The sequence below is a fragment of the Protopterus annectens genome, chromosome 8.part0 (assembly GCF_019279795.1).
Source record: "Protopterus annectens isolate FY-2018-M chromosome 8.part0, PAN1.0, whole genome shotgun sequence".
Taxonomy (NCBI): Eukaryota; Metazoa; Chordata; order Ceratodontiformes; family Protopteridae; genus Protopterus; species Protopterus annectens.
Window position 1 is genome coordinate 275,325,897 of NC_056741.1, and position 27,533 is coordinate 275,353,429.

General features: G+C 39.5%; 1 protein-coding gene across 1 annotated transcript in view; it reads right to left on the bottom strand.

The window, feature by feature from the left end:
• LOC122808749 (ras-related protein Rab-25-like) overlaps positions 1–27,533 on the bottom strand; it is a 334,101-nt gene that overhangs the window by 15,032 nt on the left and 291,536 nt on the right. Inside the window, exon 4 of the mRNA XM_044079766.1 lies at positions 1,923–2,003. Within this exon, the coding sequence (XP_043935701.1) occupies positions 1,923–2,003 (81 nt within the window). The remainder of the gene's footprint in view (positions 1–1,922; positions 2,004–27,533) is intronic.

Sequence of the window (27,533 nt, forward strand, 5' to 3'; positions counted from 1 at the left end):
CAACCGCTACTTCGACCACCACATTACTACTGTGGTCAGAAAGTCCTTCTATGTGGCACATTTCATTACCAAGAGTTTTGCATACAGGAAGAAATAGGTCATCATCTCTCTCTCTACTCTTTCCTCATTATGCCAGTCATTGAGTATAATGCCCCATTTGGCATGTACCTCACTAGATGCATGCAACAGCTGGAAAGGCTGTAAAAGTACCGCACAAAGGGAATCCTAGGCCTTAAACATATGTCCTACATGGACAGACTCAGAAAACTCCAGCTATTCTCTGTCTCATATCATCTACTAAGAGGCGATCTCTGCTTGACTTACAAAGACATGTCTGACCCAGCTGTGTTAGAAATGCTACATCTAAAGAAATCCAAATACCTCCACACCACACACTCCAGAGACCTCAACCTCATTACCACAATCAACAGAACATGCTGGAGAGACAAGGTTCATAACCCAGAGACTGCCCATGCTCTGGAATAGACTTCCCATATATGTCAAGCAGAGCACCTAATTGGCCCTCTTCAGGAGAAATCTTAATGAGTGGATGGGAAATAGAAAGTTCACCCCGGGGATCACTGCAGTGGGTCTACTTGATAGAGGCACTGGGAACTAACGTTGGGTGGCACAATGCCAGGACACTTCTATGGGCTAGGCTTGTAAAGGCTCCAGGGCCATTAGCCTAGTACACACCTATGAACCTATGAAGAAAAAACACATCCTTCATGGCTCGTGATTCCCCATGACCCAAAGCTGTGGACTTTGTTTGTTAGTCTTGGGGTGTGTGGAAGTGTGACAGCCACCACCCCAACACACACACATGCACCTACCTAACTTACCCCCTCACTAACTCTCCAACCTCTACCTCCTAGGCAAACACACACTCACACATAAACTCACACATGCAGCCCCTTGCACACACCTCCTAACATTATCTTACCACTATACTTCCGAGTACTTACTTGACCTTTTGACCATGTTCATCACTACAAAGAAGCCAGGAGTGGCAGTGCTTATCTTTACAATAGATGCCTTACTGTAAGCAGTTCTGAGGGGAGACAGAACATGGCTAATTAACATATGCCACTCCTCCAGACTGCCTCATTAGCATTAAGCATAGCTGCTGAGATAGCACATCATGGTGCTGTCTCTGACCAGTCCATTTGCAGCTCAGTTTTATGAGTACTCTAGCAAAATATATCTTCTGTTATTCAAGGACCCAAATCATGAAGTTCTTGTTTTTGGAAAGAGTACAGGTTTTCTGATGGGCACAGTACTGCCTTAAGCCTTGAAGTCACCTTCATGTAGTACCATAACTAGCTGTGATAAACATCAGCTATTGTCCTTAGCTGGTGTGTAGCATCTCATAACACTATTTACACCCACTGTTAAATCAGTTTGCCTGCACATACACAAACTTGTAATTATGGTTGTCAGAATTGTCATAATTTGCAATTTTGCCTGCTGTGTTCCTCTTGTGTACATTAAATCCTGATATATCTTTTTATACATGTTTTTCTCATTTATTTCTGGTTGCTTTTAACTTTCTTCAGCTCATTACTATTTGCTGTTGACCTGTCTTTATTCATATCGGTCAGAGCTGTACCTGAAATCAGGCATATTGGTGGCTAGTATGCTTATCTGGTTAACAAAAGCTAACAGGCTTAGTAAATTTATGTACTCAATAAAAATAGTATTGTTATCTGCCTTGTTACTATAGAAAATGTCAAACACTATATGTAAAGAAAAACATGGTCTTTACTACATTATGCAGTACAGTACATGTCAATAAAGTTGCCACAAATAGCATGGGTACTGTCATTTATTGCATGGCAGGCTTTTTAACTACATAACCAAGCGCAGATCTGAAGGCCAAACTGTACTGCATATATAACACTCAAAAATACAAACAGACTTACCTCTAAGTACAGTGTTAAATGCCAACTCTACATTTGTTGCATCCAGTGCAGAGGTTTCCAGAAAGTGCAAGTTGTTTTTTTCTAAGAAACAAATAGATAAACAAATATATATTTAATAAAATATTTAGTTACATAACTGAGCCAATAAACAGTGATGCATCCACTAAAAATGTAGGCAAATGCTACCTGTTGAAAATTATTTGCTGTTGTTATGCACATCTATGAATAACCAATAAGTTCTTTGACTCTCGGGTTGTAAACATAGTTCCAAATATGTACAAAACTGCTGTGCCAAATTTATATTAGAAAGAGAGCCACAGTCATAGGTAGTTCACAAAGTTTTGAATCCTGCATGTGTACTACCTGGGTCAGCAAACCGTTGCTAAGCACTATCATTTAAAAAAATAAATCCTCCCTAAATAGATCTTTGGAACTCGTGCTTCATCTTCCATAAAACTCATTGGCAGTTTGATTCTGCTGATTCAAACTACAAGAACTGTCTAATCAAAGACTTCTTCACATATGACAGCTTTTGCAGAACCATATCAAAATAATTCTAATTCATACAGTTTCTACCTAAGCAGCAATCATTTGATCACAATGTGACAGATATACAAAAAACAAGTCTTTGAAAATAAGAACTTAACCACATATATTATAATAACACAAATCAGCTTTCATAGCTTAGTTACAAATCAGATTGGAACATATATTATTACCCTTATTCAGCCCTCCCAAAAAAACATTGTGAATGTCTGTGAGCAACTTTACTTATGACAGTGATTCACATTTCAGTGAATGCTGTTTGAACAACTCAATTCCATCAAATGGATTAAAACTGCATTGATTTTACTTTACTTCAAGGATGTATGCCCTCAGAGTAGGTTACAGGGTGCAGGGGCAAAGCCTCCTACATGGAGGTGGGGGCATCCCCTCCCCCACTTCAGTGCCGCATATAGTTTCACACATCTTCAGTAGAATGGATTCATTTTAATATTCATTTTAAAGTGAAATATGACATATAAATTGCACACATATACAGAAAGAAAAAAGGAGAAAAGAGGGTAGAGAGACATTTTTATCAAAGTAATTTCCATTAATTTTCAGTCAGCCTTGAGCACTATGTTTGTTTATAACCGGATAGGTGGGTTGGTCATTGAGGCTTTTTCAGACATCATCCAAGCTCCCATGGAACAAACACAGGGCAACTCAGACAACAGTTACAAAATATGACTGGCAAGTAGTTCATTTAACAATGTACAAACAAAAATTTGAAATTAGACTCACGGTATATACATTTTAGAATGATAAGCAAATTCACAAGACACAGTAATTATGTTACAGAGTTAATTAAGAAAGAAAACACATCTGGCTAAACAATCAGCACTTACTCATTATCCCTCAGAAACTTGCATTCCTTTTCAAGAAATATACATTATTTTACTTTAGTAGTGAAAGCGCCCCGTGTTTATTGGTTATGAGTATGAGTCTAGCCAATTCCAGCCTGCTGGGTCAATGATATAGAATCCTGTCTCACTGAGTATGGCACTGGCTGTCAATGGAAGCCAGTGGTCGCTGTTAACTAGTGAGACTTTTGTACACAGTGATGAGCACATGGGACAGCCAGTAAGAGAAACCTGTACATTTTTATTAATCATAGCTTAAAGAAGGTGTAAATTGCTCTGAAATGGAGGGTTACTACAGGAAACCCATAATCCAGCTTAGGTAACAGTATGTTTTTAAGTAGATCTTTACATGTTATGAGCAAAAATAACCATCATAGTCTGTATCAAAATTTTATTTCCTGGGTCCATATAAATTAATAGGTACTTATTAAGATATTGATGTGTGAGGATCATTAGAAGCCTAGCTTTACATTCCCATGGTAGTTTTTTAATTCTTATATTTTGTGTATGAATAACCCAGAGTGGACAGAACAAGGATATGTAGGGGCATTAATTGTTTCCCCTTTCCAATAAGAGACAAGGGTACAAGATTTACAGTTTCCCATCCAATGACCCAATTTCCATTTGAACAGTGTAAGATAAGTACTTTGCTTTATGTGGAGTAGAAGGCGAGCTATAGGAACACTGTTCTCTGTGACACATGTTCAGTAGCATAGCTATGCTGGGGTGAGAGGGGCAACTGCCCCAGGCACAAAGTGTTAGGGGGAACAATCAGCCAATCCCAATCACTAATGCAAAACCGGCTTTTAAAAGCCTGTATTGCGTTTGCAGTCAAACTTGACCACCGGCTGGTCTAAAGTATAGCAACTTGCTACATTTTAAAAATCACTTTTTGTTTTTAACTATAACCTGAATGCTGTAGCTCTGTGTGCAGGCAGAGTATGAACTGTAGCAACTGTTTGCTACATTTCTGGAAAACAGTTTTCTACTGTTTATTAGAAGGATTTTTTTAAGTAAAAGTTGAGCACTGTAGCACTCCATGCAGGCAGGGTATAAACTGTAACAACTGTTTGCTACATTTGTAGCAAAGAGTTTGTTGTTTGTTAGAGATTATTAGAACATTTTTGTTTAATAAAGTGGAGGAGAGTTGGGGAAAGGCACAGAAATGGGACCTGAATGGCTAGGTAGGAATGAGGGGGGCTTGTTGTCCATCTGGCCACCTTGTTAGTCTGCCAGTAGAAGGAACGTCCATTTTTTTTTTTTTTTTGCTTTTCTATGGAAGAACTGGAGGGGTTGGGATGGATCTGTAATTGGCTTAATACAATAAGGTGCTTTTTTTGTTTTGTTTTTGCTCTTCACTTGAAGAGCTGAGGAGATAAGGCATTGGTTCATGGCACTGTTGAGGCAACTATGTTCCTGTACATATTTATCCCTTCAACATTTTATTTATTTATTTGACATCTGTTAACTGGGTTGGTCCAACTGAGTCCAAGTCCATTTTCAGTGGAGACCCAAGGAGAAAAGCTCCAGTTTATGACAAACATTATGAAAACACACATTTAAAAAAAAAATTTCTTGAAACATACAATGAAGTGTAAATTGAGACATAAGTTGATAGATCACTTAGTTGAGCAAGGCAGAGATACAAAATAGTGGAACAATCTAGGAGCTAGAGCTGTAAAAACATTGTATTAAGGGTAAAGAAGGGGTTATGTATGTACATATATATATATTAATATATATGTCCTGTTTATGGTGCAAAAGACATTGAAATCCCTTGATTAGGTGTTTACACTACCATTGGACTTGCAAATGTATAGTAGCTGTGGCAGTATAGGGTTTATTGAGGCTGCATATATGAGCCTGTATGATACTGAGAAGATGATTAAAGCTTTGAAATGGTCTGCATATTTTGTAAATGGAGCCACCTATACTGAACCAGAATATATAGCAAACCTTCTGGCTGATAAATTCAACTTCAATTTTACTGCCCCCCCCCCCTCCCAACCTTCCCTCAGGAAATATCGTCAAATATAACTACCCCTACTATCACTAGGGAACAGGTCCTTAATGCTCTAAGACCAAGAACACTGCATCAATGGGTCCAGACAATATCCCAGGATGCCTTCTAAATAGCATGAAACATGACCTATCAGGGCCTCTGAAATTACTATTTAACTGTAGCCTCCAAACAGGCTTCGTACCTCATGAATAGAGAAAGGCAACAGTCATCCCTCTGCACAAAGATGGGCCATCTACAGACCCTGGAAACTACAGGCCCATAAGTCTCACTAGTCTTATATGTAAAGCCATGGAAAGAATTATCATGGAGATGACCAAAAGAGATATAGTAAACCTCCAGACACTGGACCCAACAGAGTTTGGTTTCGTCAAGGGCAGATCATGCCTCCTCAACCTGGTAGACTTCTTTGAGAGGGTCTCCAAAGCAATGGGTGAGGGCAGAATCGTTCACACTGCCTACCTTGATCTGGCCAAGGCATTTGACACTCCACACAGTTAAAAAACTCCAGCTATACTCTGTCGCATATCGTCTACTCAGAGGCGATCTCTGCTTAACATACAAGGCCATGTCAAACCCAGAGCTGTTGGACATGCTACACTTAAAGAAATCCCAATCCCTCAGAGCTACACGCTCCAGGGATCTAAACCTTGTCATCACAATAAACAAAACATGCTGGAGGGATAGGTTCCTGACCCAGAGACTCCCAGACTCTGGAATAGATTGCCCATACATGTCAAGCAGAGTGCCTCTTTGGACCTCTTCAAGAGGAACTTTGACGATTGGATGGGAGAAAGGAAATTCACCTCAGGGATCACGTCAGTCGCCCTGCTAGACAGGGGTCCAGGAAAGTAAATAATATGGGAAGAAATAGCCAGGGAATTGTTATGGCTAGGCTTGTATAGGCCCTAGGGCTGATAGCCTAGTACCAACCTATGAACCTATGAACACAATACCCCACTTGAGAATTGTTGGCAAACTCAAGAGGTTAGGTACAAACCATATGTCTCCTGGTAGATACCCAACTGGCTCACTGACAGGACACAGGAATTTAGAATTGGTGAGTCCACCTGTGCAAAGAGGCCAGTCACAAGTGGAGTCCCACAGGGATCAGTCCTTGGGCCACTTCTTTTTGGCATTTACTTCTCAGAAGTTAAGGCCAATGTCAGTGGTCTCTGGCTGACTAAATTTGCAAATGATTGCAAATTAGGAGCTGTCATTGAATCTCACACTGACACAAATGTTCTCCAGGAGGGGCTGGCACAGACAAACAACTGGTGTCACAGTCAAGGACTAAAACTAAATGCCAAGAAATGCATTATAGTATCTTTTGGAAAGTCATCCATCCGTGGTAACTATCACATTGACAACACACCCCTTACAGTTGACCCAGCAGTCAGGAACTTAGGGACACACATAGAAAGTAATCTAGCCTTTGATCATCATGTGTCTACAGTGGTGAGGAAATCATTCTATGTTGCGCAACTTATAAACAAAGGAAGTCATTGGTCCATTGTATTTGGCATTCATCAGACCTATCATTGAGTACAATGCCCCCTTAGATATGTACCTAACCAGGCATATCCAACAACTGGAATGTCCACAGAGGCTCCTCACTAAAAGAATACAGGACGTAAGTAATATGTCCTATGCAGACAGCCTCAAGGCCATATCCCTGTATTCTGTCTCCTACAGGATTTTGAGTGGAGATCTATGCCTGGCATACAAGGCATTGTCAGACCCCACTCTGATGGACCTCCTGCATATCCACAAAACAAACAGTACCAGAATTACCCATTCTAAAGACTTAAACCTTGCCTGTGATATAAATAGAACCTGCTGGAGAGATAGGTATGTATCCCAGAGACTACCTTGTCTATGGAACAGGCTCCATATCCATGTGAAGTAGAGTTCTTCCCTAATCCAATTCAAGTGCAACTTGGACAATTGAATGGGAAACCGGAAATTCATCCCTGGTTTAGCACCTGTGTGTCTGATGCAAACAGGTAACCTGTAAATGGTTCATCTCCCAGGCCCATGCTTACACTTATCAAGGGTATCCAAACTTGTCAGAGATTTGGGATGCATAGATAAGCTTAAAAAGGCCCTTGTGGTTGTTAGCCTAGTAAACATCTAAGAACCTATGATTTAGACCCTTAATTATTAGTGAAAAAGCACTGTAGTCATTCCAGTTGTGCAAGTGTTTCGACAAGTACATATTAAAAGGACACTACATTCAATGATCAACCTAATGAGAACCAAGTACAGTAGAAGGCTAATATATACCTGGACCTGAATGCCATACGTTTAGATATAAGTGTGCGATGAAAAAGGGCTTCCTTGTAATAGGGGCTATGTGAGGATCAAAGGACTGTTAATTGACAACACAAGTTCTCAAGCCCCTGACTATGTGACCAATTTTCAGGAGTGTGTTGTCAATGTGATAGTTACAATGGTGGTCCTTCTTGATGAAGGATACTATAATATATTTCTTGGCACTGAATTTTAGTCTATGGTTTTGATACCATATATTTGTTTGGGAAAGGCCCACCTAGAAGTTCTTGGTGTCCTTAATGGAGTTTATGATGGCACCATGTATACAGTCATAGGTTCATAGGTTGGTACTAGGCTATCAGCCCTAGGGCCTATACAAGTCTAGCCATAACAATTCCCTGGCTATTTCTTCCCACACTATTTACTTCCCTGGACCCCTGTCTAGCAGGGCGACTGATGTGTTCCCCGGGGTGAATTTCCTTTCTTCCATCCAATCATCAAGATTCCTTTTGAAGAGGGCCAAAGAGGCACTCTGCTTGACATGTATGGGCAATCTATTCCACGGTCTGGGGAGTCTCTGGGTCAGGAACCTATCCCTCCAGCATGTTTTGTTTATTGTGATGACAAGGTTTAGATCCCTGGAGCATGTGGCTCTGAGGGATTGGGATTTCTTTAAGTGTAGCACTTCCAACAGCTCTGGGTTTGACATGGCCTTGTATGTTAAGCAGAGATCGCCTCTGAGAAGACGATATGCGACAGAGTATAGTTGGAGTTTTTTAAGGCGGTCAGCATAGGGCATCTGCTATAGGCCTGTGATTCTTTTAGTGAGGTATTTCTGTGGCCTTTCCAGTTGTTGCAGATGTTTTGAAAGGTACATATCAAATGGGGCATTGTATTCTATAATGGGTCTAATGAGGGATGAGTACAGTGTGACAATGACCTCCTTTTTTCTGGATGAAAAGCCCTTAGTGATGAGGTGTGCCACATAGAAGGATTTCCTGACTGTTGTGGCGATGTGGTTATCGAAGGTGAGACCACTGTCCACCTGTGTCCCTAAGTCTCTTATCATACTTTTGGTGTTTAGCTTACTGCCACCTATATGGTAATTCACGGATACATGTTTTTTCCCAAAGGTGATAACTGTACATTTCTTGGCATTGAGCTTGAGCCCATGGCTCTGGCACCAATCATCTGTTTCTGTAAGGCCCTTTTGTAGAGTATCCACATAATTTGGGGATTCAATAATGGCTCCCAGTTTGCAGTCATCTGTGAACTTTGTTAGCCAGAGTCCCTTAGTGTTGGCCTGTACTTCAGAGAAGTAGATGCCAAACAAGAGTGGTCCCAGGACTGAACCCTGAATTACTCCACTTGTCACTTGTCTGGAGCTGGATTTGGAGTCTGCTACTTTTACAGTGTGGGTTCTATCAGTAAGCCAGTTAGCAACCCATTGGGTGACATAGGGATTAATGCCCAGCTTAGTAAGTTTATCTATGATTCCAGAGTGGGGGATGGTGTCAAAGGCCTTGGCAAGGTCTAGATAGGCTGTGTGGACCACCTTACCCTTGGCCATGGCTCTGGAGACTGATTCAAAGCAGTCATCTGCAGAGGTAGTCAGCTATAGCCCCTTAACATTTGCTTTGGCCTCTAAGAAATAAATGCCAAAGAGCAGTGACCCGAGGACTGAACCTTGGGGTACAATTTTAGTGACAGGTCTTTTACAGGAGGTACAGCTACTCACCCTAATTTCCTGAGTTCTATTTGTGAGTCAGTTTACTCTCCAATTAGTTACATAAGGGTTTACATTTAACTTGAGGAGTGTATCTATGTGTCTAAATGTGGGATGGTGTCGAACACCTTTGTGAGGTCTAGAAATGCAGTACATACTGGATTGCTGTTTGTCCTCATCATCTGTTTCAGTAATCTTCTCAAGGATGTCGACCAGGCTAACTAGGTAGGATTTCCCCTTGATGAATCTGAACTATCTTGAGTCAAGAGTTTGTAGGTTGCTTATGTCCTTATTTATCAATTCTATAATGATGCTTAGTTAGGATAAGGTCTTTTGTGTCAGTATTTCTATATGCTTCCGTGACTCACGTGCACTGGCCCAGTAATCAAGGAGCCTCAATCCTCACCACTAACACCAGTGAGGGGCATCCACATCGGGAAGGATAACAAATACACACATGCAGTAAAGTACAATTTCCCTTAAGAGCACACAGAGATCACCGTCAGTCTGGGGCTGGTTTCTCCCATTCTCTCCAGATCCCCAATAAGACTCCCCACTGGCATAGCTATAGAGTGGAGTCCTTAGCCAAGATTTTAAGCCAAGTCCTTCCAGCACTCCCTCTGTCCAACTAGTGCTTCGTGTCCCTGCCCAGTAGCTGACACACACACACACACACACACACACACACACACACACACACACACACACACACACTTTGAGATATGATTTATATACAACCACACAGACCACAGACACTCCTGGGGAAGGCTGGCACAGGTTCACTAGCTGTGCCCCTTCTGTCCAGGCTATAAGGTAGTAATCCACTACCACCAGAACCCCTATTTATCAGCTACCAATAAGGCCCTTCCCAAAGGGTGTCCAATTATTACTATGCAATATTATTATCCAAATAGTACGTGTGACTGAGCAGCAAGACTATTGGACTGGCTTTGTACAATATCACTATATACATGCAATGTACTCAAGAGCTTTAATTATCTCTACACAAAACCGCCACAGTTGAAAGGTTTAAAAATATTTAATAATAAATAATAAAAACACAAGACAATACTTCTAACTACACAGTGCTAGGCAAGAGTTCAGACATCACAGGAAAATGCTTAAAATAATACTGTAGAATAGTTTTGACATGTGTAGAAAACAGCTAGACTATACTTTCTATTTTGTATATTTTCCTAAGAGCAGTCACAGTTCTAAATAAACTTACATATAAAGCAAAAGCAACGTGCTGGTGAAGTGTTGTCAGCTTTAGACAAAATCCAAAATGCTCTCCTTCTCTCTCTGAGACAGTCTTTTAAACTGATAATACATCACTGCTGACCCATTTTAGATTACATAATTCTTCTCTGGTTCCCAGGCTAACAGAAACTTAGAGTTCAACATATCTTTGATCTTACACCTGATCAGGAAACCACAGCAATTAAAGACATTATATATGTAAAATCTAGCAATTAACTCTGGTCTCAAAACAATAGAAAGAATCTGCTGGTCCAGACATCACGGCTCTGAGTTTGAGATCAAACAGTCATACAATGCTTGACTTATCAGCTTTCTTCCAGCAGAGTGCACTGTTGTTGCATTTTTGACGTTCAACATTTAACACAATTTTCTTACATTTAAGAGAACAAGCCTGTGGCTTATATTAATATTTACAAATGACAGAATTATCTACAAAATTCTATCTAGCTAGGCTGGCAGCCTTCACATATCTCCCCCCACCCAGAGAATTCAAGCTAGTTTTTCAAGTGACCCTTGAGAAACGTTGCTTGAGAGGGTTAGGTCTATCTGAGTATATCTTACCCCATTCCCTGTCTTGAAAGCCCATCTATGTTGGCATTGCTAACCCCACTGCGGTGCTGCACTGATATATTATATGCGTACAACCATAGGCTCCATCTTAGCAACTTGGCATTTTGCTGGCTGGCTTAGTGTAACCAAGTTAGGGGATTGTGATCCGTAACTACAGTGAATTTTCTTCCATACAGATAAGGCTGAAGTTTCTGCAGTGCCCACACTATGGCTAGGCATTCCTTTTCTACAGCTGCATAGCATTCCTCCCTGGGTTAGAACCTACAACTGAGATAAACCACTGGGTGCTCTTCTCGCTCTGAAGAAATCTGGCTAAGTACAGCCCCCACCCCATGTTTCGAAGCATCCACCTGCACAACAAATTCTTTGTTGTAATCTGGACTGGCTAACACAAGTACTTCTTTAAGCTTATGGAATGCCTACTCACATGCTGGAGTCCACACTACCTTATCTGGCCTGTTTTTCTTTGTCAGGTCTGTGAGGGGAGCAGTTATGGTACTATAACTGGGAATGAAGTTTCTGTAGTACCCTGCTGTTCCTAAGAATGCCGTCATCTGCTTTTTGGTAACAGGTGCAGGCCATGCCTAAATGGCTTCCACTTTAGCAGGTTCTGGCCTGATCTTACCACTCCCCACTCTATGTCCCAGGTAGGAGACCTCTGCCATACCTACCTGACATTTGCTGGGCTTAATGGTCAACCTTGCCCTCTGTAGTCTGCCCAGCACCTCCCTGACATGTTGAAGGTGTTCTTGCCAGGAATGGCTGTAGATGGCAATATAATCTAGGTAAGCAAGGGCAAACCCTCCTGCTCCTGCTAGGATATGATCTACCAGCCTCTGGAAAGTTGCTGGGGCATTTTTCATCCCAAAGGGCATCTTTGTGAACTCATACAAGCCAAAAGGAGTCACAAAGACTGACCTCTCTCTAGCACTGGGAGTCAAGGGCACCTTCCAGTAACACTTGGTAAGATCACTGGTAGTAGAATGCTTAGTGCAACCCAGCTGCTCTAGGGCCTCATCTGTTCTAGGCATGGGGTAAGCATCTGACTCTGTGTGACTATTTAATTTCCTGTAGTCCACACAGAACCTGGTGCTGCCATCCTTCTTTGGCAGCAGCACCACTGGGGAGGCCCAGGGACTATTGGACTCTTGGATTACCCCTAGTTCCAACATCTCCTGTATCTCCTCCCTCAGAGTCTGTTTAACTCTCTCAGGCACCCTATAAGGAACCTGCCTAATAGGCCTTTGGGGTTCTGTATACACCTGGTGATGCACCAGGTAGGTGCACCCTGGTTTCCCAGTGAACATGTCCCCCAACTCCTGTAATACTGCTCGGGTTTCTTGAACCTGGGTAAGAGATAGCTGTTGGGACATTGCTACTGCTTCCACTGAGGTGTCAGTCTGAGCCCCACTGAGGAGATCAGTCACCAGATCTCCCTCAGACTCCTCTTGCAATCCACTGCAAATACTCAGCACAAGGGCCTCCCTATCATGGTAAGGTTTCATCATGTTAACATGGTACAATTTGTGCTCCTGCCTCCTACCTAGCAGTTCCACCATGTAGTTAACATTACTTACCTTTCTTACCACCTTGTAGGGTCCCTCCCAAGCTGCTTGCAGCTTGTTGTGTCTGACAGGAATGAGAACCATTACCTGCTGCCCTGCAGTATACACAGTAGCTCAACCATTCCTGTCATACCATACCTTTTTCTGTTGTTAGGCTTCTGCCAGGTTCTCCTGGGCCATGCCCATGAATTCCCTGAGCCTTGTCCTGAGGTTTAGGACATATGCCACAATATAATCCTTGTGAGATTCACAGTCACCTTCCCACAAATCTCGGATTAAATCTAGAGGTTCTCTCACCCTATGCCCATACAGCAACTCAAAGGGTGAAAACCCTGTGGATTCCTGCGGAACCTCTCTGTAAGCAAACAACAGATGGGGAAGATATTTGTCCCACTCCCTCTTAAACTGGTCTGCAATTGCCTGTAGCATGGACTTGATTGTAGAGTTTAACCTCTCAACAAGACCATAAGTCTGGGGGTGGTAGGGGTGGTCTTCAGGGGCTTCACCCCACAGTACTTCCACAGACAAGCCAACAGGACTGACATGAAATTGGCACCTCTGTCAGTCAGTATTTCTTTTGGGAAACCTACCCTGCAGAAAATCTCTAACAAAGCATTTGCCACCTTCTCTGCCTCAGTGGAGGACAAAGCCACTGCCTCAGGGTATCTTGTAGCATAATCTACTGCCACTAGGATATACTTTTCCCTGTGGAACTTGGGGTACTCAAGAGGCCCCACAATATCCATAGCTTCCCTCTGAAATGGGTCCTCAATCACAGGCAAAGACATCAAAGGAGCTCTCACCTTGTCTCCTGCCTTGCCTACCTTTTAGCACTGCTCACATGTCCTGCAGTACCCTGTTACATCTCCGGAAATTTCAGGCCAATAGACATTCTGCATAATATGTCTCTTCGTAAGTTTTATGCCCATATGACCTGCAAAGGGAATATCATGGGCTGTGGCTAAAAGCACCAGACGGTAGGCTCTAGAAACTACCATCTGCTGTATTCTCTCACCTTTTAGCCCTCCCTCACGGGTCCACTCTCTATACAGTAACCCTTTGTCCCAGTATACAGATTCCCCCTTCCCTTGAGAATCAGGTGCCTCACTAGTTACCTGCCTCAGGCCTTGCAATGTAGGGTCTGAGAGCTGAGCCTGTCTCAACTCTCTCTTTGTAATCCTTCCCAGCTCCCCTTCCACAGGAAGTCTAGCATCCTCTGACAGCAATGCCTCACTGTCAGCCTGGGTACTACTACTCACCTCTACCTTTGCAGTCACTCTGTCCAAAGGAACATCAGCACCCACAAGCAGCTGTGGCTCACCTTCAATCTCACTGCTACAGAGTAGCTCCCTCCCTAAAGTAACCACCTCACCAGTCCAGGCTGCAAGTGTGCGGTCTGTCTGGGTCTCCCACAGGCTACCAGACTGACATGCTTGTCTCCAAGCCTGGCTGCTTGTAACTGCATAAACACATGGTACTGCCTCATAAAACTACTCCCCTATCAGGACATCTGTAAGATGGTGGTTTGGTACCCCAGTTGTCTCAAAACAACCTACTACTGGCATTTTGTCTTTCCCACTTACTGGCTCCCTCACCTTTTGTTCCCCACTTTGCCTCCATGGATATCTATATGCCACATGGCCCCACTGGTTGCATTCAAAACATTTAACCCTAGGTCCTAGACGTGTACCTGGACTAGTGGCTTCCCCTACTACTGGCAGATTTTGTTGGGGCAGTCTGGACTGCCCACCATGGGTTCCTTTAGACCCATGAGCAGTACTGGGGGTCCCTTTTCTGTGCAGGGATGCCCTGCTTGCTAGGTATGGGTCTCCCTTCTTCCCCAACTCATCTGATGTAGCACATTGTCTATCAGGTATCCAGATCTTCATGTCTTCAGGCAAACTACTAAGGGCTTGTTCCCTCACCAAAAGGTCTGCCAGCCATTCAAAAGTAGCGATCTGACATCCACTGACCCACCTATGAAAATAAGTGCTCAGTTCAGCAACATATTCACACACACTTTCTTCTGCCTTGCATCTATGCTCATGAAACCTTTTCCTATAAGTTTCAAGTGTTAGCTTAAAAAATTGTAACAGACAATTCATAACAGCAGTATCAGTCTGTGAACACAAGAGGCAACACCATGACCATCGAAACCAACCATTTATTAGTATCACATAAAAAATAATAAACACAAGTGAGCACTTTCACGTTCAACAGAACGCTTCTTCAGACTTAATGAATATACAGAATGCTTCTACATTAAATATAATCAAGAAACATACAAATAGCCAATCAAAGGCTACATTCATTTAAACAATTAAAATTTAACATAAAACCAATCCATTTAAATATGGCAGGTCTCTAACCCTAAAAGTTGACTGAATAAATATATAAAAATATATATAGAAAATCATATCAATCATACAAAACCTCTAAAGATCATCAAAAACTAAAAGGAGGCATGACAATTTCACTTAAGTCACTGAAAGGCAACCTATATATAAAAAAAAGCAAAAGCAGAGTACTGATGAGTTGTCAGCTTTAGACAAAATCCAAAAATGCTCTCCATTTCTCTCTCTGAGACAGTCTTTTAAATTGATAAAACATCACTGCTGACCCATTTTAGATTACATCATTCTTCTCTGGTTACCAGGCTAACAGAAACTCAAAGTTTAACATATCTTTGATCTTGCACATGGTCAGGAAACCACAGCAATTAAAGACATTATATATGTAAATCAAGCAATTAACTCATCTCAAAACAAGAGAAAGAATCTGCTGGTCCAGACATCACGGCTCCGAGTTTGAGATCAAACAGTCATACAATGCTTGACTTATCAGCTTTCTTCCAGCAGAGTGCACTGTTGCTGCATTTTTGACATTCAACATTAAACATAATTTTCTTACATTTAAGAGAACAAGCCTGTGACTTATATTAATATTTACAAATGACAGAATTATCTAAAAAATTCTATCTAGCTAGGTTGGCAGCCTTCACAGCTTCTTAAGCAGCACTATTTTTGTACATATCTCAGATGACAATATGGGATCCAAAATGAGTCCCAGGTTCCTTTGCTTCCTAAGATTTTTTTTTTATTTTTCAAATACATCTGAATTAATTCCATAGTGTTTATACATAACATCTTAAATAACAATATACACTATTTACATTAGCCTGACACTATAACAGATCTTAATGTATACAGTTACTTTATAAGTATGTCCAATCCATTATCAGAGTGTCTGATTAATTATTGTATAGTGTAAATCAACAATAAGACTTTTCCCCAAGGGTTGTTGATAAATGGCTTTGGATAAATCCTTAGTTCTTTAATTTTAATTTCCATTAATGCTGTGATCTTCAGTAGGCGATATAAGTCTTCCAAATTTGGTATTGTGCTTGTATTCCATCTTCTTGTTATACACTTCCTTGAAATTGCAAGTATAGTCCATACTAGATACGTTTGACCTATTCAAATGAGTACCTTCATTCACATTTAATAATACAAGAGCTTTAGTTAAACAAAATGATTAATTAAATAAAGCTTGTAGAAAGTTATTAGTATAATTCCAAAATGGCTTAATTTTAACACAGTCAAAGAAAATTTGGTTCCAATCTGCATTGTGTACTTGCTCACATCTCCAACATATTCCTTTTATGGAAGAACTAATTTCACTGATTCTGTCTGGGGTTAAGAATGCTTTGTGCAAGCATTTCCAATTAAAAACTTTCCAGTATTGTGTAAAGGATATTGTATATTTTATCGATAATAAGATATTTGTTTTAATATCTTTAGTTAACTGCACTGAGTGTCCTTTTGTTATGTATTTCCAATATGAGGTTTTGGGTGCTGTTTTATAGTTTATCAATATTTTGCAAAAGTTTGAAACATTGTTTCCCATGTCAAAGTCATTATATATGATTTCATATGTGTATTTCGTAAATTTAGGTATTTCTTTAAATGAAGAATTGTTAATTATTCTACTTAAATCTTGTGAATATGACAGAATACTCTGTAAAGTTAGCCAGTCTTGTTGTGGAATTTTGTATGCTGCTTTTATTACTTGCATATCTAAAATATTTAGTTCTTTGATACATTGGAGCCAACAAACAAATCCTTTCTGTTCCCAGGAATTAATAATTTCTCTATATATTTTATGTGGAAAGTTCTTTGTAACTATAAATGCTGTTAAAAAAATCAAACCAGATTTTTAAATCTATATTTGCATTAATAATTTTCCTAAATGAGTCAATGTAATAATTAATCATACGGGTTTTAGTGGGTTTAGTTATGTTATATTGCATACTAATACATATGTGCCATGGCGAATTGCTTTTATCTGTTATTTGAATTTTTTTGCAAACCAAATTAATTTATCGATATTACAGTTGGTAATTCTTTCCAGTTTGAAGAGTAATTTGGACTTATCCAGTCTGAGATTGTTTTAGATATGGATGTTTTTATATATGTTTCTATATCAGGAAAGTTTAATCTTCCCTGTTCCCATGGTCTGATATGATGTATTAAAGCTATTCTGTTTATTTTGGGAAACCATAAAAATTTTATTAGGCATACATTTATTTCTTTAAGTATATTACTTTCTGGTAACAGTTGTATTATCAAGGCTATATATAGAATCTTGGGCAGTAAAACCATTTTTATTAACTGTAGTCTATCTTCAAATGTTAATATTATTTTGTTCCATTTTTACCACAGAGATTTTAATTGTATTGATGATATTATTGTAGTTTTTTTAGACTAATTCATTATTATCCTTGCATAACTCAATTCCTAGATATTTTCCCATAGATTCTTTTTTCCCTATGATGTGATCCCCCTTAGTCTGCAGTTCTTTTTTTATTTAAAAATAAAAAAAATGATTTTGATTTACTGAAATGGAGTCCTGAAGTCATATGAAATTTGTCAATTAATATGTCCAATTTTTGTAATGTCTTTTTTGTATTAAATAATGTTAGTAATATGTCATCAGCAAATAGCATTACTTTAGAACTGTATTGTTCATAAATATCTATTCCTTTGATTTTTATACTGTTACGAATTGAATCTGTCAATATTTCAATAGCCAAAGCAAATAGAATCAGTGACATGGGACATACTTGTTTAGTGCCTTTTGTTATATGTATAGATTCAGAGGTAAAAGGACCTAACTTGACATATGCTAAATTATTTGTATAGATATTCTTTAGCAGATGAACAAAGGATGCAGGCAATTCAAATAGCATTAGGATTTTGAATAAATAGTCCCAATTTAGGGAATCAAATGCTTTTTCTGTATCTAAGCCAACTATTGAGTTTCCTTATTTTCTTTATTAACATAACCTGTAAGAGAAATTATCCTTTTAATATTGTCATGTGTGTGTCTGTGATATATAAATCCAGTTTGATCATTATTTATTGTTTTGGATAGTGGTATTTTCATTCTGTTAGTTAATATTGTCATAAATATCTTATAGTCATTATTTAATAATGATATAGGTCTATATGAGGTACAGAGGTTTGGGGGTTTGTTTTCCTTTAGGATTGGTGTAATTAAGGAATATCTCCAAGAGGGTGGTATTAAAGCTTGTGACTGCATTTCTAGTAGAGTTTTATGGAAGAGGGATAGTATCTTTGAAGGAAAAAGTTTATATTTCCATAAGCATTCTAGCGTATCAGTGGGAGTTATAAGCACTAGGTAGCCTTTCTACCACAAGATCCAGGTACAGAGTCTTAGTTTTAGCAGTTGAATTTGCTTATTCATGCTCAGCACTTGTTCAGAACTTGTTAGCACTAAATAAGCTACAAATTACTACAGCACTCAACCTTCCTCTTTACCTAGAGGAAAACAGTTTTTTGGACTTACTTTCCTCACTTGCTTAGAGAAAAACAGCTCTTATACTCACTTTCCTCACTTATCTAGAGGAAAGTATTTTTTTATTCAGGCATGTCCAAGGGTCAGCGCCCAGGGTTCTCTCCTGTCTATCTGATTAATCTGGGTATCTTGGGGCAATGTAGCAATTGCCTCATGTACACAGGCAACCCTCTCCTCCTAACACCCAGCACCACAATCTGTGAGAGATGCACTTATCTAGCCAAACCGGAGGTAAAGCTCTCTCCAACCAAGACTGAACTTGACAGTCAAGAAGAGAAGATAAACACTTGCACCACACCACACTCATCACATAGTCCCACTAAACCTACACCACAAAAATCCACACATAGAAACACAAAAACATTCGCGGAGGCTCTCAATAATAATCTGCTCAAGCAACAGAGACCTCCAAAGCAGAAACACAAGCAAGGTCCACCCCCAACACCACCCAAATGGCACATAGCCCACAGACTCATTGTGCCACTCAACCACAGCCCATAAGTCAAAACAACGTACCCAACACACTAGTCATAGGTGACTCTATAGTCAGGCACACTGATGTTCCACTCACCAGGCTAAACAAGGAGAAGGTTACTGTCAGCTGCCTGTCAGGTGCCAGGATCTGCCACATAACCCACGCACTCAGGTCACTCCACAAGTACAAATATGACTCTTTCATTTTCCATGTTGGTGTGAATGACCTGAGATGTACCTCCCTGGACTACATGAAAAGAGACATAGAAGAGCTCTCCAATCTAGAAGCCCAGGCAGGTATGATCCTAGCCCTGAGTAGCATCCTGCCATCTCCCAGAGTGATACTGCAGTACAAGGACAAAATGATTGACTTCAACAATTGGCTAAGCTTCTGGTGTCATTCTAAGGGGATCCAGTATCTGTCTGCTTGGGACAACATAGTCAACAGACCATGATGCTTTGCCACAGATGGCCTGCACCTGTCACCCCTGGGATTCTGGATACTGGCTAAGGTCTTGCAGCCCCTATAGTGCCTTTTTTAGGCAAGGTTCAAATGACAAATTCACCACCGTAACAGGAACAGACAAGCAAAAACTGAGGGTAATGCTAGTCAATGCTAGAAGTCTAAACCTGAAAATGCAGTCCCTTGAGACACTTAAAATGGAGAACATCAATATCTGTGCAGTGACTGAGACCTGGTTCAAGGGTCCAGAGAGCACCCCTGCATTACCAGGCTATAATTCATACCACACTTTTTGGCCACCTAACCTGGACCGGAACACCAAAGGCAGAGGTGTGTCCGTATTCATTAAGGATAACCACACCTCCAGGCTAGTTGCTCAGCATAATGCATCTGAAGTTATCCAAGTGCAACTAACTCTGGGCAAAACTTCAATCCAAATTGTAGCTTGCTACAGATCCCCCACCATGCCCCATGATTCCCACTCCTCTTTTCTTGATGTACTGGAAAATATTAGGGTTCAACCAAACACCCTAATAATGGGAAATTTCAACTACCCCACCATTAACTGGGAAAACTACTCATGTACCAACTCCTTTGATCAACGTTTTCTGGAATTTATAAATATCAATGCCATGGAGCAACTTATCCACACCCCCACCAGGGGCAACAGTATCCTAGACCTAGTCATTACCAACATGAGTGACCGGTGTTCCAAACCTGAAGTCAACTCCTCATTGGTCAGATCCGACCATAAGCTAATCACCCAAGATATCCACATCCCGCCCCCACCCCCATTAAGGAAATAACGGTAAAAAATTTCTCCAAAGCCAACTTCATGCTTCTTAAGACAGAAGTGGAGAACTTCATGACACTCATGCAGATGGACAATACAGTTACGACTGCTGAATCCTACACAAATGCACTCTATAAGCACTTACACGAGTGCATGGATAGTGCTATCCCAAACAGAACCAAGACCCTATCCTCCAAAAAATGGAAGCCAATCTGGTGGTCCCCTGCCATAAACAAACTGTACAACAGAAGGAAGAAACTGTTGCAAAATAGAGTAGAATCCCATGAGTGGAGGAGTTCCTGGTCAGCCTCAGTAAGAAGCTGAGATCCCTTATAAGATCCTCAAAAGCTAGCTACGAAAACATAATCACCACTGATTCTAGGGACAACCACAAAGCATTCTATAGCTATGTCAAGAATCTCAATGGCAACAGCTAGATCTGCTCTGAGTTACAGCACAAAGGTATGAAAATTACAGAACAAACTGATATTGCCATTATCCTGGCAGATAGGTTCAGTGCTAACTTTACCCCCCTCTCACCCTCTAAAGGGCCCATATCTATACAGGATGAATGCAGAGTCCCTGTAATCACAACTAAGCAGGTAAAAGCTGCACTCTCTAAAGCCAAAAACACAGCATCCATGGGCCCAGACAACATCCCAGGCTGCGTTTTACACGAACTTCAGAACAAACTGGCTCCCCACCTAAGCACCATGTTCAATCATAGTCTCATATCAGACTTTCTGCCCACTGAATGGTGCACAGCAACAGTTATCTCACTCCACAAAGGGGGAGCCACCACTGATCCCGGGAACTATTGCCCTATTAGCCTGACAAGCCTGGTCTGTAAGGCCATGGAACGTATCATCATTGAACTCATAAACAAAGACATTGGTAACCTCTGACCCCACCCAGATCGGGTTTGTGAAAGGCAGATCATGCCTCCTGAACCTGATCGACTTCTTTGAGGCAGTCAGCAAAGCTGTAGAGAAGGGTAAGGTAGTTCACACAGCCTATCTTGACCAAGCCAAGGCTTTTGACACCATCCCTCATTCTGGAATGATAGCTAAACTCACTAAACTAGGTATAAATCCCTACATCACAAGATGGGTTGCCAAATGGCTCACTGACAGAACCCACACTGTAAAAGTTGCAGACTCCAAATCTGACTTCAAGCCAGTGACAAGTGGAGTACCACAGGGTTCAGTCCTGGGACCTCTCCTGTTTGGTATTTACTTCTCTGAAGTACAGGCTAACACAGAAGGCCTTTGACTAACAAAATTCACAGATGACTGCAAACTAGGAGCCATAGTTGAGTCCCCAAATGATGTGGACATCCTACAGAAGAGCCTCACTGAGACAGATGCCTGGTGTCAGAGCCATGGCCTCAAGCTCAGTGCCAAAAAGTGCATTGTCATCCCCTTTGGTAAAAGCTCTGTACCCATGAACTACCACATCAGCAGCAGTCTACTTAATGCCGAATGTGTGATAAGAGACCTGGGGACCCAGGTGGACAGAAGTCTCTCCTTTGATAATCACATCGCCACAGTAGTCAGGAAATCCTTCTATGTGGCACACCTCATCACAAAAGGGTTCTCATCTAGAAAAAAAGACGTCATTATTCCCCTCTACTTGACACTCATTAGACCCATTATAGAGTACAATGCCCCTTTTGGAATGTACCTCACAAGACATCTGCAGCAGCTGGAAAGGCCACAGAAGTACCTCATAAAGAGGATTACTGGCCTCAAACAGATGCCTTACACTGACCGCCTCAAAAAACGCCAGCTTTACTCCATAGTATATCGCCTACTCCAAGGTGATATGTGCCTAACTTATAAAGCTATGTCAAACCCAGAGATGTTGGGACATGCTACACCTAAAGAAATCCCAATCCCTCCAAGCTACATGCTCTAGGGACCTAAACCTTGTCACCGCAATAAACAGGACATGCTGGAGGGATAGATTCCTGTCCCAGAGACTTCCCATACTCTGGAAAAAGCTACCCATCTATGGCACGCAAAGTCCCTCATTAGCACTCTTCAAGAAAAATCTTGATAAGTGGATGGGAAATAGGAAATACACCCCGGGGATCACTTTGGTGGCGCTGCTCGACAGGGGCACAGAAAAATAACTTTCTTGGGTGGCGTAAGCCAGGGAACCTTGTTGGCTAGGCTTACTTAGGCCCTTGGGCCGATAGCTTAGTACCTACCTATGAACCTATAATGAGTCCTATATCATTATTTTATTTAACTCTGAGGTGTAATTAATATCTAAGAAGAACTGTAATTCAGATAGTAACCAGGGTTTGAACTATTTCATTTTAGTTATATATGCTGGAATTCTGGACTTAAAGATTAATGGTTTGTAACCATTTTGAAGTTTTAGTATCAATGAATTGTGGTCTGAAAAGGGGCAGGGAGTGACTGTGAAATTAATTATTTTAGAGTGTAAGTCATGGGCAGCAAATATTTTAGCTATTCTAGTTTGGGTACCAAATCTGTGATCTTGATCTGGGTCAAAAAAAAAAAAACTTTCAATTATTCTATTTTTTATATTCTTTTAAGAATTTCTTTAGCTTAACATGTTATGCTAAATTTATTACTGTATAAAACTGCTTTTATTGTATTATTATTGCTGTATAAAACTGTCTTGATGTTACTCTCTATTAAATTGTATGTTTTTTCCTTGGAGCTTTTCTCCCCGGGCCTCTACTGAAAATGGACATATATCCAGTTAGACAAGCCCGGTCAACAAATGTAAAATAAATAAATAAATAAAATAATTGATGGGAAAGCAACAAAGACTTATCTTCTTTAAATTTGAAAGTATCTACAAGATAAAATGATTCTACCCACTTGTTTAAAGCTTTTGATACAGCAGACGTACACAGCGGTCTTTTATTTGTAGTTTCAGAAATATCAAATATACAGTTAAAATCTCCACCTAATATTAAGTTGCCTTTATAATTATTGGAAATGAAATCCAAGTGTTTTTTAACAGTTTCTGTTCCAATGCCTGGGAACTAGTATAGACTGGCTAGGGTCCATATTCTGTTATTATATTTAACTATTACTAATGCCATAAGGCATCTTTATCTTCATACTTATAAATGATTTCTGGGTTAATCACATTTGTTTTCCATAAAATTGTTACCCCTTTTGTCTTTGTCCTATAAGTGTATTGCGCCAGTATAGGCCAAAACCTCCTGCATGTACACAAACCCATCCACCCAACTGGTAAACTACTACTATCCCACACTATAGCCAAACTATGGAACAATCTCCCCACACCACTACGTAATATACCCAACCACAACAATTTCAAATCCATGCTTCTCTCCCATCTCTCCTCCAAATGGGAATGTCCTTCACATGCTCCCACCTAAAACTCCCACACTACTAACTCCACACCTAAATCATCATTTCTTTGCCTACTTTAACTTAATTCAGAGATCTTGCTCAGAACACCTTTTCATAAATCTTTTGCATGCATGCCTCTGGCCTACCTTACTCATTTTCTCAAACTTTCATTGTTTGTTTTTCTTATCCATTGTACCCATAATATTGTTTTCCTCTGTAATATTGTTAATTTGTCTCTATTCGTATGTATTTGTATGTCTGTTTGGGGCTTTTCCCCTCGGGTCTCCACTGAAAAAGGGTAATTCTTACCCAGTTGGACCAACCCGGTTAACAAATGCAAATAAATATTTAGACAATTTTTTTGTTTTATTGTGACTATTAAACATTTTCCTCTGATAACTATAAAGTATATGTTTGAGCTTTTAAAGAAAATTATCAGTTTTATACTTTGAGTGTTTACCAATAAAGTAATGTTTTGGTCAGGCATACTAAAAATGTTTTTGTGAAATAAATTTAAATTAATAAATATTAACAAAACTAAGATCCGCACTAGCCATGGAATGAAAATCATTCCTAATCTGATGCATAAACCTAAATCCATCAGATTATCACTCATACCTTGACAATCCAGAACATCTGAGTTCCATAAACTGAATTATCACATGTAGAATATTTATAATAGGAATAAGCAACATTTATATTATTTTGAACAGATATACTACTATTGTATATTAGACAGAATTCTAATACAATATAAATGTCTACTTATTGTATAACCAATTAATATTTACATGAAAGATAGATGGCAAGCAATTCAATCATAGTAAAGTAGTATGTATCATATATAAAACCTCAGTAAAAGATTATAGCACACAGTTATTTAACATATTCACCCTTACTGATGAAGTCTTTCAAAACTTATTACATAATATAAATAGATGGTAACAATATGTATACCTAATGTTTATAATATAATGTATTTTACTGGATATATCAGAAGTTATATTTCATTGTTTGCCAGAATTTAAGCAACCACTTTGTTTGTTGCTAACATACTTAAAGCATCAAGTTTGTTTAATGTGAACATTGATGAAAGTTTGTGCATTTTTAATTATCAGTGCATCCCTCTTCCCCCCATTTTCTACACATAAGGATTTTCATATCTGTCATTTCTTATTATAAAATGAGTGAAAATATAGGTTAAAAACAACAAATTCACTTATTGTGATTAATATTACAAGTTCCCTTTCCATATCCATAAATTGCCATTTTATGGCATATACTGAAAGTTTTTAGATTTAAATGGCAACATTCTATTTTGTTTAATCAGCAAAGGTTGAACTGAGTGATTATTATCAATGTAATACTATTTGTTCAGAATGTGATTGTTATATTCTGTGACATTCCTAGTTCAAGCTTCTATTGTTTCCCTCGAAAAACTTTTGTCAGTTTGATGTCATGTATAAAACATTAGTTACCTTAGTAACAGCTTAAGTATTATGTATGGTCAAGATGGGTTACAAAACCACAATTCAAGTTAAAGCAATTATATGATTTGTTATGCACATTTACTTATTTGAGAAAATCATCATGCTTCCCCTTGATGTTCAATATAGTGTATGTCATTTATGACAAGTTAAAACAGTGGTGTTATTATACACAAGCCCATGTTATTAAACTGAGTGCCTATTGTCAATTTAATACTATTTGTTCAGAATATGATTGTTAAATTCTGTATCATTTCAAGTTCAGACTTCTATTGTTTATCTTGAACAACTTTGTCAGTTTGATGTCATGTATTTATTTATTTATTTATTTATTTTACATTTGTTAACCGGGCTAGTCTAACTGGATATATTCCATTGTCAGTAGAGGCTCGGGGAGAAAAGTTCTGGCAATTATAGAACTTAAAAATTAACAGAAAGAATTATAATAAAAGTACAACAAGAAATACTACCTAGAAATAAAAAGTATGCTGTACAACAAGTAATAATAATATAGAGTAGGAAATTACTCTAATAAGTTTAATACTTATACTAGAGAGAGTTTATCAGCATATTAATTTAGGAGCATCAGTTAGTTTATCTTGCAAGGAATTAGCATGTAACAATCCATTACGAGTGTTAGTAATTTAAGTAATTAGCATGTAACAATCCATTACGAGTGTTAGTAATTTAAGTAAGAATAGGAGGAATAAGAAGTAAAAGGAGCTATAATTAGTAAAAAGCAAATGGTTAGTCAGGGTTGCTGCAGGGGCATAACCAGTATGTTTTGAGGTGTTTTTTGAGGTTATGTTTAAAGAGAGGCAAGGAAGGAAGTAATGTTAGTTCATTGGGCAGTAGGTTCCAGTTTTTTCCCACTATGTTAGAAAAAAGAGAGTCTCCAGCCAGGTTGTTAGACTTGCATATGCAAGCAAGCAGTTTTTTAGAAGAGCGCAGGGAATTCAGATTTTTGTAAGGGAGGATGGGATTGGAAAGTATAGGAGTGCTGTTGGGTTGGTAGAAGATCTTGTGGGCAATGGTGAGTTGGGATACTATCAGTTGGTTTTGAAGTTCAAGCCAGCCTAGTTGCCTTAGATTCAGACAGTGGTGGGTTCTAAAGGGATTGCCAATGGCAAATTTGGTGATGTTATTATAGGAATTTGTTAGTTTGGTAAGATTATTTTTCTTTAGGTTAGTATATATGGGTGAGGCGTACAGAAGCTTTGAGATTAAGTGGGAATGAGCAATTGTGGTTCTAGCTATAGGAGTTAGGAAAGGTTTGATCCTATATAAGGAGCCTATTTTTCTATTGACAGTTTTAATAGTGTTATTTATATGGCTGTCAGAAGTAAGGTTATTGTCAATAGTTATTCCTAACAGTTTAGTGGTTGTGTCAGGAAGTATAATAGTGCCATTATTGGAAAAAACTGAGAAATCTATGGACGAGGATTTGTTGGTGGGTGTAAAGAGAAGGAGCTTAATTTTTTAGCATTGAGAAGGAGGCATCTATTTGTAGACCATGTTTCTACTATGTTAAATACATTCTGGGTTAGAGAATGTAGTTCTGAAGGGGAGTTTGCTGTGCATACTAGCGTAGAATCATCTGCATATTGTATGCAGGTGGCTTGAGGGATTGCTATGTGGAGGTCATTGATAAATAGTGAAAAGAGAAGTGGTCCTAGAATAGAGCCTTGAGGGACTCCGAGGGTAACTGGCTGAAGGGATGATATGTTGTTTTGCCAGAGAACTGCTTGTTGCCTATTGCTAAGGTAGGACCTGAACCATTTCATAGTCTGACAGTCAAAGGAAAGGGATTCTAGAAAGTTGATGAGAAGGGCATGGTTGATCATGTCAAAAGCTTTTGAGAGGTCAATAAAGACAGCAGATGAGAGGTTATTGTTATTGTGGTTTCTATTCATAGTATCTATAAAAGATAGTAGGGCAGTTGTGGTACTGTGTGATGGCCTAAAGCCATGTTGGCAGTTTGCTATTATGTTATGTTGAGATAAATGATGTAGTAGTTGTCGGTGAATGCATTTTTCCATTATTTAGCTAAAGGAGATAATAGAGCTATTGGCCTGTAGTTAGAGTAATCATTTGAATTGCCACCTTTATGAAGGGGAATAATATGAGATATTTTCCAAATATCTGGAATGGTTCCTTCCTTAATGGTTCTGTTAATGAGGATGGATACAGGGTATGCAATTACCTTGGCTGCTTTTTGCAAGTATTCTGATGGTATTTGGTCAGCAGAAGGAGTACAAGGCTTAAGTTTTTGGATGAGTTTACAGATGAGAGTAGTAGAGATGGGTTGCAGTTTAAATGTTGGTAGAGAAGCTG